The sequence below is a fragment of the Frankliniella occidentalis genome, unplaced genomic scaffold (genome assembly GCF_000697945.3).
Source record: "Frankliniella occidentalis isolate FOCC.00 unplaced genomic scaffold, Focc_3.1 Scaffold37, whole genome shotgun sequence".
Classification (NCBI taxonomy): Eukaryota; Metazoa; Arthropoda; class Insecta; order Thysanoptera; family Thripidae; genus Frankliniella; species Frankliniella occidentalis.
Genome location: NW_026267167.1, coordinates 1,235,672 through 1,248,188, shown reverse-complemented (window position 1 = coordinate 1,248,188; position 12,517 = coordinate 1,235,672). Strand labels below are relative to the sequence as shown.

Here is a 12,517-nt window from a genome sequence, read left to right as displayed (position 1 = left end):
ATCAGATCACAGCATATATTTAAAATAAAAATTTACCTAGCTTCTACCCAACCACCTCTTTTTTTGTGCATTTATTTGTAGCATGCAGTTTTAATAGATATTTTATCTCAAGTTTTGTGCTAGATGTGAGTGATTTTTTTGTTTTGTTTAGTTTTGATTTGCAAGTTGTTTGTATGAGTGTGTACATAGCACGTTGTGTTTTCCTAGTTTCATGTTTTGTTGTTTGTTCGTAAGTGTTCTTATTTGATGGTTGCTGCTTGTATTAAATTGTGCTTGTGTGATTCCATTGGTGCCATATTTTCTTTTTTTGTAAAGTAGTGTCCTGGGAGGTTTTTATAAACATATTGATTTTTAAAATTTCTTAATGATTTTTATTAATGTTTTAATCATCTGATGCATTCAGTTTAACTTATCATTAACTGATTTCTGTTGCATTCTCCATTTTTATTGTGGTTATCAATGGAATTCTTGTGTTAAATCTGAAAGTTTGCATAATTTGAAACCTGTTACATAGCTTTAACTGTGTGTTCCTTTTATTACTTTGAATGTGATTTTGTAAATACTATTGTATAATGTTAATAGCTTGATGCTTCTTCTCTTCTCTTTCAATCTGCACAGCTATCAAAAATCTTTTCAATTTTCCATCAACCTTCCCATTGCTGTGCACTCACTTTTTTTTTACCACTCTTTTCTTTTGAGTATATCAACTATCTGTTCACCTTGAACTTCTCTAGATGTACATAGAGGTCTTTGTTTACTTCATGATCTTGAATGCGATGATGGCAAGTCAATTTAACTTCAGATTATGAGAAAAAACTACCCTTTCTTCTAGTAAGATTGATGACAAGTTGATCATCAAGTGATTGAATTTGCACCAATGTTTTGTTAAGTAACTTGTCATTTTCTGCAGAACCAAGGAAAGACCTGATTTCTTAATTTATTGAAATATTTATTGCTTGAAAGAAATTGTTTTGTTTCTTTAAATTGGCTGTGGTTCCTGGTTTATTGTACTGAAAAAGAACAGTATATGCACCAACCTTATTGCTTGCCTGAAGTGCTTTGCAACAAGTAATGAAGGCAATGAAATTAATAATGATTGTTATTGAAATGTCCATACATGATGGTCTATATAATTTCTTGTGTGATTTTGGTGATGCATAGTCCCTCTTTTAAAAACAAATCCTACTGCACAAGTTTGTCTGGCACACACTTAAGCTTCTGCACATTCACACCCCTCATTTATTCTCACGGAGAGGAGTTTCAGAAGGTGGTGCATGGAGTAACGCAATAAACATTGGTATAAGAGTTCGGGTAAATGTGCATTGCCTGTCAGACTGATCCTTACTCATGCCCTTGTCTAATCTCTAGGCTTGCATGCTTCAAGACACTCATAGTCATTTGCTATGTCACCAGCACTGATAGTAACACTCAGTTTTTTATACTGACACATAATATTTTCACAACATCACAGTGCGAGCATATTTCTGTACTGACTGTACAGTCCCTAAATCAACCTGTAACACTGGCTTAAACTTTCATGTCTTATGTATTGGTAGTGTACATAAACTTTGCTCCTTATTGCACCTCCTCCGTGACTCCTTGGCAGGGCAGGGCAGCGTCAGGAGGTGAGCAGTGTGTGTGCATGTTTGGAACATTTTTGCATGTCTTAAAAATCCGTTTTTGAGTTCATACATAACAAAATTTGCAATGCTACTAAAATTTGGAATTGGAAAAATGATTGAGATTGAAACAAAACCCTAACACGATTGGCGTTGTCCCCTTTATGGCTTATTTTTGTTGATCTTTCATGTCTTTTTTTCTCCTTTATTTTTCAGACTGTTCAACATATATCCGAAAGAGAGACTTGCCAGAAAAAACTCAACATGCAGAAGACCCATATACAATTATTTCCCCAAATCAGCCTATTTACCAAAATTTAAAATTAGGCAGAGATGAGACCAAAATTGTTCAGCAATATGAGCCTAGGTATGCTGCCTCACCAGCATCCATCAATAGGTTTATGTCTCCTGAAATGCAGAATTCAGGACGAACAATTCAAGCCCCCTTACATTCTTCAACTCCAACTAAACCTGATTCAGCAAATGCTTCCCCATTGACCAATAATACGTTTTCACCTATTGAAAGACATGTGTCATGTGTTAGAAATGAGGGAATGCAGGAAAGCTTCAGTTTCCCTGGGAGTGGAAAATCCTATGAAAGAGAGGAAAAGAAACCTCAACTTGTTTTGTCACCAAAAAGTACAATGACAACAGAGGAACTTTATGCCAAAATCCATAAATCAAAGAAGCAAATGAACTTAAAATATGAGCCTGAAATAGTTCTCAGTCCATCTCCCTCAATAGGGAGTCAGTCCCCTGTGGGCTCTGATCGGTCTGTGAGCCCTGCAACTGCTGCGGCTGCAGCAACTGATCCTAGGTTGGCAGCCCGATCGAGACACAGCTGGTCTCCTAACTCAAGTAAATACTTAGATATTGCAAGCAACTATGATGCAAGAAGTAACACCCCCTCTCCAAACTTGCGTGTTCCAAAAGATCATGGGCTGACTCAAGTTACTTCAACTTATGATTTCAAACGCCTACTCCTCCAACATGGTGCAAGTAGTAGTGGCAAAAGCAGAATGTCAGCTGTTGAGAGATTAAAGCAAGCCAAACAAGCTGCCACAAATGTCATTACCAGCAATGCACCAAAGTTCCGGTTCGGTTCACTGAATTCAAAACCAGTTTCAATCAATCCTACCTCTACACAGTCAGTTCCTTCTAAAGTCATTCCTTCTAAGTCTACACTCTTGAAACCAGGGCCTAAGTCATCTTTAAGATTTGCAGCTCATAGAAATGACGTACGAGCAACTCCTATATTAGAAGATCAACATGGGGAAGAGCGAGCAACAGAAGTCTTACAAATTCAGCAATTGTCAGCCTCGCCTATGGCTGGAAGAAATGTTGGAAGAATGTTAAATAGACTTGCACGATCTCAAGACCCTGTTCAATGCCCGCCCTGCCCAATATATTCAGAGTTAGGGGAGCCTATCCGCTCTCAAACTGTACTTCCAAAACATGAGTTTCATCAGTATCCCAGTGTTCTAGGGGACAGTCAACATGTTGAAACAGCACCTATCTTCCCTCAAACAAATAAATTCCCTCAGTACTCAAAACAATTAAAAATTGTCCCTGGGCAGAAGTTGCCAACAACACTGGAAGAACCTGACTATAGCAAACTAAGAAATGAATCGCCAACTGCTTTGGAAACTGCTTTATAGTTTAAGACAAAATTGCCAAAAATGAAGATGTAGCAAAATATAAAGTATTAAAATGTTAAATTTATGTTGCTTTGTACATATATTTATTGTGATGTACATATATTTATTTTCATAAATTAATATATATTTCATAAAATTATGTTAAACCTTGCATTCTGAACAACCCTGCATAAATCCCAAGCCATCTCACTTTTTCAAATATTAATTGCCAAACAAAAAACGCAGTAAGACATATTTTAATTAGACGAGATCTGTTTATTGATTCCTATCATACAATATATACAAGAATATATATAAGATTTGAACAGGTTGTCATTTAAAAGAAACGTTCATCTTTTAGAAGAACATTCAAAAGATGAGAGCGCGGAATGAGGTACACTGCAATATTTTTGATCCACAATAACAAGCACCATATAGTAGTGTAAACTAGATTCACAACAGTCATACAAATAAGAAACCAATGATGACGGCCAAAAGTGGTAGTCACAACCAGAACACGAGACGCTCTTCAAGCTTTCTTCATGGCAGGCGGTGGCATTGGAGCTAACATGGGTCCTCTCGGGCCCATGGGGCCCATCATCGGACCCATGGGGCCCATCATCGGGCCCATAGGGCCCATCATCGGACCCATAGGACCCATGGGCGGCCTCATCATGGGGCCTTGGGGACCCATCATTGGGCCCATGGGGCCCATGCCAGGGTGCATACCCGGGTGCATCATGCCGGGCGGGCCTCCGGGGTGGCCGGGGGGAGGGACACCTGGGGGTCGAGGAGGTCCATGGGGTGGACCAGGATGCTGCAACGACGCCGGTGGTGGGACGGCTGCTCCCGGTTTGCCCGCAAATGGGTTGGAGGCGATCTTGCCCGCCTTGAAGGCGGCCGTGGTGGCGTCGATCAGGTGCTGGGCCTGCTCCTCCATCCACTTCTGGTAATAGTACTTGACATTGTCCTTGTGCTTGCGGCCCTGGCAGTGGGTCTTGCGCACCGACGGCGAGTCGTGCGTCAGGTATGTGTCACAGTAATCACAGTAATACTTTGGCATCGCGGAGGTTAGGCCGGCAGCCGGCACTCCTACTCCGGGCGAACAGCAGAGCACTCGATGGCCGAACGGGCCGAGTACGGACTGGAGGAGCTGTACAAACACACGTCTGTACCCCGTGTGCTCAAAACCACCACAGATCACAGTTTAAACGTCAAAAACTAGGGGTTAAAGACACCAACGGACGGAAGACGCACACCACAGCGACAACACAAACAGTCTTAAGGTAGGTATGGCAAATTCATCGCGTTTACATGATGGCCAACCGTATTTCTCTGGGGCATAGTTGGCTGCGTCTTTTCCAAAAGAGGAATTTACAAAAAAGAAACAGTAATTTCTTTTTTCATTTCATTTTTCATTTCAAAGCCTTTCCCTTCTTCGAAATTTCTTCGTTTTTCTCACATTGTGACTTGGAATGAAGCGTGATGTGGCACTTCAGGAGGTACACCCTGTAACTGAGTTTTTCATACTCGAAAGGTGCCATTTCAATATGAATGTAGCCAAATATGCGGCCACTCCCTACACGCAGACACGCTCCATCCTTGTCGCACTCGCTGCTCGCCCGTGAGCGTTGGAGCGCGACGGATGCAGCGTTCGCACGCAGCCCGCGTCCAAAACAAGGCGTTGGCGTGATGGCGGCGGGCTCGGGCGGGTTGTTGTGCTAGTGCGGCTTTAATTTCACGATTATGTTGTTTTGTTTGGCCCTAAACTTCCCCTGAGATTGTAAATCTCGCACTTCTTGATCCCGGCATCAAGTTTCGACTCATTTCCCCCGGGCCACCCTTTGGTCGGACCGACTAGAAGCAGTGAGTCATGGGGTGGCACCTGTTGTTGTACACGGTGCTGGCCATCCTCGGCCTGGGCGTCAACGTTATCCTCTGTCAGTATGAGTGGCAGGCCAAGGACTCGTTCGACGAGGTGCGCTCGCAGATGCAGCGCGTCACCAAGGACAACTGCCCCATCCAGCACCTGGGCGACCTGTACCTCCCGGAGGACTCGGTCAGCCACATCCCCGACATCAAGGAGATCAACATCAACCCAGTGTTCCCCAACAGGACCGCTCTCTTGCACCTGCACAACATGGCCATGAGCAGAGCCTTTTTCTTCTCTTACATTCTCCAGACAAGGTTTATTCGACCAGCCATCAATGACACCTACGATCCTGGTATGATGTATTACTTCCTGTCAACTGTGGCCGATGTATCCGCCAACCCATACATCAACGCCAGTGCAATTTACTTTGCTCCAAACTCTTCGTACTCATCCTCATACAGAGGATTCTTCAACAAAACTTTGCCACGTTTTGCCCCTAGAACTTTCAGGTCAGTTGTGGTCAACAGAAAGTCAGAACAAAACTTGTAGTTTTCATTCCATCAATCTCTTAAATATTTTTATATTGCAGGGAGGATGATTTTAATGACCCTGTCCATCTTGAACGACTGTCAACCCGGAACACTTTTACAGTAAGAGATCTAGGTGCCTTTCCCAGTGACAGCCTAAGTCAAGATTATACATCTGAATATTATCGCATCAATGAATGGTTTGTATTTCCTTGACCACTAGCCTCTTTCTTCTTCTGATTTTATTGAAAGGTTTGTTAATTTACTTTTCTACTCAAGGTATAAGAAGTGGTTACCTGATCAAACAAAGGGTCGTCATGATACTAAAACAACCTATCAAGTTGAAATACGATATGCAAACAACACCAATGAAACATTTACCTTCCATGGACCACAAGGTTAGTAACTAATTTCTGAGTTAAAAAAAACCTGAAGTTTGGATCGATTAAAATATTTGTTAAATATTTTCAGGTGCTCATGAGGATCCTGGACCAGTTAAATGGACTCGCCCATATTTTGACTGCGGGCGCTCTAACAAATGGCTTGTAGCTGCTGTGGTGCCGATTGCCGATCTTTATCCCCGTCACACAGGTTTTCGGCACATTGAGTTTCCTATGTGAGTTACTGCAATAATCTCTGTTAACATTGATTTAATTTTGGCTCTTTATTTTACTGATGTTTCTTTCCTCCATAGGTACACTGCAGTGTCAGTGATTGAAATGGACTATGATCGAATAGATATTAATCAATGTCCTAAAGGCCAGGGAAATAGTGGTCCTAATATATTTGCAGACACTGCAAGATGTAAACAAGAATCTACAGAGGTGAAAACTCTTCCTTAACCCTTGTTTTCTTTTTAAAATATTGTCATTTATGGTTTTTTTCGTGTGTTTGCTTTACTAAAATTATTTTTTTTTGTTAGTGTGAACCTATTCATGGATGGGGCTTTAGGAGAGGAGGTTATCAGTGTCGATGTAGACCTCAATACCGTCTACCAACTGTTGTGAGACGGCCATTCCTTGGAGAGATCATAGAGCGAGCTACTGCTGAACAGTATTACAATAATTTCGACTGCCTGAGAGTAGGATGTGCGTATTTGTTTCTACTATGAACTATCTCATTTTGGTTCAGTATTGTAAGGCTTAGTTTCATTTCAGGGGTCCACAAGATTCCTGTTAAATGGGATAGAGTTCCAGAATACATGCGCAACTATTATTTGGACAAGTTCCCAGAGTACAAGAATGCATCTAAGGGTGCGAAATCTCTTCATGCTGGTAGAGTTAACGTTGATGAGGTTCTTAAGTTTATCTTCTCTGTGAATGAAGGAAACTGCAAACAGTGAGTACTTATTCATTAAATCTCTTGTGCAATTTTATTTTTAAAATAATGATATTTAATTTAATTTTTTTAGATATCACCCACAAGATCTTATCCTACATGGAGACATTGCATATGGTACTGAGGAGCAGTTTGAAAACGAGGCCAAAATGGCCTCTCGTCTTGCTAATTTCATCAGTGCCTTCTTACAGGTAATTGTCTTGTGTGTCTGACTACCTATCAACACTGATTTATGATTACAAAAAGATGTATCATGCATTTTTATCTTTTTCCATAGATATCAGACCCCAAAGAAGTGTTCACTGGGAAGCGTGTGGCTGATCAACCACTCACTGAAGATCAGATGTTTGGTGAAACTTTGGCTCTTGTCATGGGAGATACCAAGATCTGGTCTGCTGGAACTTATTGGGAACGAAATAAGTTCACCAATCGCACACTATTTGCTCCTTATGCTTATAAAGAGCAATTAAACACATTGAAATTCAAACTGGAGGATTTAGCTCGGCTGAACAAGTCAGGTAAGATTATGCAGTCAATTCAATCATTTACATAAGTAAGTTATTTTGATAACCCCAATTTAAATGTCTCATGTTTATGGATAACATATGAAACCCTCACATGGCACATGTGTTCCTCATAATATGTGAATAGTTTGGTTTACGTCAGCTCAAATCATATGTAACATACAAGCTCGCCATGAATAGTTCACACATTGAAAAGATTTCATGGGTAGATTGTCATACAGACTTCTTTCCTTGCACTGCTTGGACAGTCTTTAATAACATGTATGTTTGATTTTCTTTCAGAGGAGGTGTACCTCAATAAACCATGGTTCCGTTTCCTAAAGCAGCGCTGGTCAACAAACTTTGACGACCTAGAAAAGTACTTTATGAAAATCAAATTACGTTTCAATGAAACTGGTGAAAATCTGAAGAAGTATGAACACTATCCGAACCACTACAGGTATGATCTGGTATCAAAAAAAAATTAACAGTGTAAATGAAAATAGTGTTTTTTATCTCTAACTTAATTTCCTTTCTCTGATTATTTTGTTTCCAGAGCTGCAAATCTTAATCATGGTCACTGGACAACACCTTACTTTGATTGTGAAGGGAAAGTGAAGAAATGGGTCATGACTTATGCATCTCCTTTCTTTGGTTGGGACAGCCTTAAGGTTAAACTTGAATTCAAGTAAGTAATTTTGCCTGTTTTTCTGGAGATTAGTAGTGTACAATTGGCATAAGCCATCCAGTTTTTTCAATAATGATTGTGTTTCAGGGGTGTTGTGGCTGTGACTGTCAATTTGCGTCAGCTAGACATCAACCAGTGTCCAGATAAGTATTATGTACCCAATGCATTCAAGGATACCCACAAATGCCCAAGAAAATCGTCTTATGTGAGTATTAGTGTAAAGTAACATACGCAATGTTAATGTTAGATCTTATCTTTATTATTCTTTTTACCCTCATTTTTTATTTTTTCAGTGTGTTCCTATTCTTGGTCGTGGGTTTGAAACTGGTGGTTACAAGTGCCAGTGCATACAAGGGTTTGAGTATCCCTTTGAGGATCAAATAACATACTATGATGGTCAACTTGTTGAGGCAGAGTTCTCAAATATTGTAAATGAACAACCATCGAGGTAAATTGTTATTTAATTACACGAGTTCTCAAATACCTCATTTCTTACTGTAGCTGACTAATTGCCATGGCTTGGTTGCAGGTATGACATGTTCAAGTGCCGTGTGGCTGGTGCCTCAACTGTTCAAAGCAGCTTTGTAGTGCTGTTCAGTATGATGGTAACGTTGTTGATATACTTCAGGCGGTAAAGAAAAGTACCTTTACCGTAGAATGATCTCAGGTAAGGTTGCTTAGAGGGTATTCTTCTTCATTGAGAGAACTAGAGATTTACTTATGCAGAAGATGAGTCTGTGTCACACCCCAAACTGTGTGCTCTGCATTTTAACCAGTCCTTTTCTCTCTGGAAGAATTTTCCCAAAATAATTTATGTTGGTTGAAAATCTCTTCAAAATAGGACTGATTCAAGGAATTTTGGTTCAAGTTACATTAAATCACATAGTTCTTTTTTGTACCTTTTTTTTAAATGCCATTGTGAGCCATCTGTCAGAAATACCAATGTTAAGTAAGTGAGCACAATTTGATATCATGTTGAAAGGCAACCTTTCAAATTATAAATACCTGACTAAATAACAAAATCACGACAAACACTTAAATTTATATTGACTTAGTTTTTAAAATGTAGAGCTTTATCATACTTTGGTTGCTTTTTTTCAATGCATTTCTTTTTCTTTTATGCATGCACCAAAAATATTATCACTGTTCCGTTTAAGTCACATTCCTTGGGGACTTTACCTACTTGGTAGGCCGGAGTGCACAATGTGCGTAGTCCATACTCTCAAATCAAGTTTTTGTCTAGAACCATGAATTATAGATTTTATGAAGTAGTGTAAGTGAGTTGATGATTGATCTGCATTAAAACATACGTTTTCCAATTGGAAATGAACAATGTTTTATAGATAGACAAATGTTGATGCATTAAATGTTAATGATCTAATTCAGTTTTGATGCTTTGAAATTCATCTGTATTATGAACATGATGTTTAGATCTGATTTTTAAAAATAGTTTAAACTCTTGAGAGGTCTTCCCATAAATTAACACACTGCCTTTTTCTAAATGTGATAGGTAATTAATACATTTTTCTAAATGTATTTGACAGTTGTGAGGGAAAAACATTTTTTCTTTGTACATTGTTTTTTGAACATGTGCTAATGTATGAAATGAGGGTCGTCCTTGACAGAACTTTTTGCAGTTTTGACCCCTCTATTTAGTTGTAAGTGCAGATTATCTGCAAGCATGTGCCTTAGGAACAATTCCAATTAATTAACTTTTCCGTCCGACTAGAGAATGTGTAAGACTACCCATTTTACTGTATTGCACAAAATCTTTTAATGTTGATATTGTAATTTTTGAGATACTATTTTGCTCATGTAATAGAGTTTATTATGATTGTGCTCTCAGTCATTCCTTCTAATGTGGTGTAAACTTCCGTCCAACAGAGTGTATTTGTTTAATGTGTATTCCATTTTTTTTTCTTTTTCATATTTGTATTTTATTTAGAAAATGAATTTAATAAACAGTATTTACATCCATTATATCATTTGTTAATATGTACATTGTAAATCAACTGGAATTCTGGTGAATAAATAGAAAATAGATTACAGGCTTGGCAAGTCATACAATGCCATTAGCATACCACTTACAACTACATCGGGCAGGTCTGATTTACTATCGGGTTGCATATATGGATCTTTCCTATAGATGAACACAGGTTGGTGGCCCATTGAACCATCCATGTTGCCGGTACACCTGTAAATATTTAAAAGAATAAGGCAGAGATAAATTTAGCACACTTTCTTACAGTATGAGAGAAACCCTGGAATATACGATGTGATACCTACATCCCATGAGTTGAGGCTTTAGGAAGCCCTAAGAATGTTAAAATTTGAGATTGACAGGAGGCTGACTGTTGAAATAAGGTCCTTAAGTACAACTCAAGACCTCGCCGTCTTTGCTCTAGCAAACGAGGTTGAGAGCATCGAACTCTTTTGGGTGGGAATGATGGTGTCTGAAACTCTTTCCTCAGCTTAAAGAAATAGAAAAAAAGAATGTCGGATTAGCTCTGATAATCCAAGGGAACAATCAATAATAACTGACCACCAACCTGTCTGTGTAAACTGTGGAACTGACTGTAACGTTTTTCAACACAACGATGTCGCCCACCGACTTGCACATCAACTGTGTACACATAATGGGGTTTCTCTGTGGGAATAGAGTCTACTAGACGAAAATTAAGTATGTGTAAATCGTTCATTGTGAAACTGAAAGCAAGTAAAATCCTGTTAAACAGTTAAAAATCGATCAACAAGAAATATTCATAAAACATGAGATGCACGAACGCGCGTTTCAGAGAGTATTACCTGAGAGATCTTCTAAACACACAATGTTTTGAAGAAAACTGTCAGGTGATATAGGTTATGTTTATGTGGGTCCAAAATATCAAAATGCTGCTGACTGTCAATAAAACTTAGGCTCTAAATGAACGACACGACTTAGAATTGTCCGATCATGGTGTTCAAATAACTCGATCAATAGACCACAAACAAAATGAGACTACAACTTTAGTGAGTGACAGATGAGCGAGACATTTGACAACAAACAAAGGGCAGACGAGCATGACGTCATTCCCTTCGACACCAACCGTTTCCCGCGCTCCGTTTAAACGTACGAGGGTCCGAGTCTGCGTCTATAGTGGAGAACGGTTCGAGGTCGCCGCAAGAGATCCTTTACAAGAAAACGTGTTATTGGTGTTTTAAAATGTTTGCTATGGTGGTTTTGATTCAAATTCGACATGCGAGCTCCATCGTTGTCTCAGTGGTAGCGCAGCGATCTTTTAGATAGGTGGTTATTGCGAGGGTTATTCCTATCTCCATTAAATTGGAGGTATCCTCAGGCCACAAAATTCAAGTGGAGCTCAAATCCATCGTCCGACGACCCGTAGTGTTTAGCAGCGAAAATGGGTGTGGGCTGCTCCCGTTTCCAGGCACTTGGCTGTGGTGGCGGATATCCCAGCCAGAAACGGAAAGTTGATTCAACGTTGAATCGACGTCCACAGTCGAAGTTTCGTTGAAATTTGGGCCAAATATTGGTCTGCTCGAAGTTGATTCAACGTTAACGTGAATAAAAACGGCGATACATTTCTGGCTGGGTGTGGGTGATGCCAATGTAAGCCACCACTACTGAGGTCCGCGTTTACCCGCGTGAATTCGGCTCGGCGTCGCTGACACCGAAAAAGAGTTTAAGAATGCACTGAGACCAGTACTTGTTTTTCGTCGGGGTCCTCTAGAAGTACATTCGGTTCTCAGAAAACATTTTTGGTCGTTAGGTATCCACGAAGCTGGCCTCACCCATTGAAGGTCGGCAAATTACGAGTACTCAGCGCCTGCGATACACGGGGTAGGCCACCCTGCAGCACACGCATGCACTACAGACAAGATGTTGCATATCTATCAGGCGCTATGAGACCTAGCATTGGCTCAACTTGGCAGTTTCGTATAACGGCAGATGACGGACGCACTTCTCGGATGATTCAAGAGCGATGATGTTAAAGTAAGATTTTATTTATTTATTTCTTGGATTAATTTCGTGTCCTATACGTTTCTTCGTTTTCTTTCTCACAGCAGGTGCGTCGTGGTGCGGTGCCGAACAACGCCTTTGACTGACTCAAGAACAGTTCCGCCCTTAAGGGTCGGCGTGGCGCTATGAATAGGAGGGAGGGAATGCCCATCAGCCGGGGCGTGGCCGAGCCTCGGCCCAGCCCAGCGCGCTGCCCGGGGTTGTTTGTGGGGTCGGGATGAATGAATGACTGAGGGGTCCAAGAGCAATCTTCAGCCCCCCTTCCCCCCTTCTCTCTCTCTCTCTCTCTCTCTCTCTCTCTCTCTCTCTCT

General features: G+C 40.3%; 4 protein-coding genes across 5 annotated transcripts in view; 2 read left to right on the top strand and 2 right to left on the bottom strand.

The window, feature by feature from the left end:
* Positions 1-3,423, top strand: part of LOC127749167 (uncharacterized) — a 14,983-nt gene extending 11,560 nt beyond the window's left edge. Inside the window, exon 2 of the mRNA XM_052266286.1 lies at positions 1,836-3,423. Coding sequence (XP_052122246.1) covers positions 1,836-3,277 — 1,442 coding nt within the window. The 3' untranslated portion in view covers positions 3,278-3,423. The remainder of the gene's footprint in view (positions 1-1,835) is intronic.
* Positions 3,424-3,511: 88 nt separating this feature from the next.
* On the bottom strand, positions 3,512-4,556 carry LOC113211340 (U1 small nuclear ribonucleoprotein C). Its single transcript, XM_026429691.2, has one exon. The coding sequence runs from the start codon at positions 4,317-4,319 to the stop codon at positions 3,786-3,788; it is 534 nt and encodes a 177-aa protein (XP_026285476.1). The 5' UTR covers positions 4,320-4,556; the 3' UTR covers positions 3,512-3,785.
* Positions 4,557-4,870: 314 nt separating this feature from the next.
* LOC113211345 (uncharacterized) lies at positions 4,871-10,165 on the top strand. Its single transcript, XM_026429695.2, has 14 exons — positions 4,871-5,638; positions 5,719-5,856; positions 5,936-6,054; positions 6,128-6,272; positions 6,351-6,480; positions 6,579-6,744; positions 6,814-6,994; positions 7,068-7,185; positions 7,272-7,512; positions 7,801-7,957; positions 8,054-8,185; positions 8,273-8,390; positions 8,479-8,633; positions 8,715-10,165. Exons 1-14 carry the CDS (start codon positions 5,130-5,132, stop codon positions 8,818-8,820), a joined length of 2,415 nt encoding a protein of 804 aa, XP_026285480.1. The 5' UTR covers positions 4,871-5,129; the 3' UTR covers positions 8,821-10,165.
* LOC113211346 (sorting nexin-24-like) lies at positions 10,096-11,238 on the bottom strand. Of its 2 annotated transcripts, none has more exons than XM_026429698.2 (4): positions 10,991-11,238; positions 10,735-10,891; positions 10,472-10,656; positions 10,096-10,379 (listed from the first exon to the last, which is right to left on the bottom strand). In XM_026429698.2, the coding sequence occupies exons 2-4, from the start codon at positions 10,882-10,884 to the stop codon at positions 10,229-10,231; spliced, it is 486 nt and encodes a 161-aa protein (XP_026285483.1). In that variant the 5' UTR covers positions 10,885-10,891; positions 10,991-11,238; the 3' UTR covers positions 10,096-10,228. The 2 variants fall into 2 exon arrangements, with proteins under 2 accessions (XP_026285483.1, XP_026285482.1); XM_026429697.2 differs by having other exon boundaries at positions 10,735-10,909; positions 10,991-11,237.
* Positions 11,239-12,517: the final 1,279 nt, after the last annotated feature.

Excerpts from the sequence above, each read along its gene's own strand:
- LOC113211345 (XM_026429695.2), top strand. The coding sequence starts at position 5,130 with ATGGGGTGGCACCTGTTGTTGTACACGGTGCTGGCCATCCTCGGCCTG. Across the intron at positions 6,273-6,350 it reads CGGCACATTGAGTTTCCTAT|GTACACTGCAGTGTCAGTGA; the intron begins GTGAGTTACTGC and ends TTTCCTCCATAG. Across the intron at positions 6,995-7,067 it reads AATGAAGGAAACTGCAAACA|ATATCACCCACAAGATCTTA; the intron begins GTGAGTACTTAT and ends TAATTTTTTTAG.
- LOC113211346 (XM_026429698.2), bottom strand. The coding sequence starts at position 10,884 with ATGAACGATTTACACATACTTAATTTTCGTCTAGTAGACTCTATTCCC. Across the intron at positions 10,657-10,734 it reads TCCACAGTTTACACAGACAG|CTGAGGAAAGAGTTTCAGAC; the intron begins GTTGGTGGTCAG and ends TATTTCTTTAAG. Across the intron at positions 10,380-10,471 it reads AAAGCCTCAACTCATGGGAT|GTGTACCGGCAACATGGATG; the intron begins GTAGGTATCACA and ends AAATATTTACAG.
- LOC113211340 (XM_026429691.2), bottom strand. The coding sequence starts at position 4,319 with ATGCCAAAGTATTACTGTGATTACTGTGACACATACCTGACGCACGAC.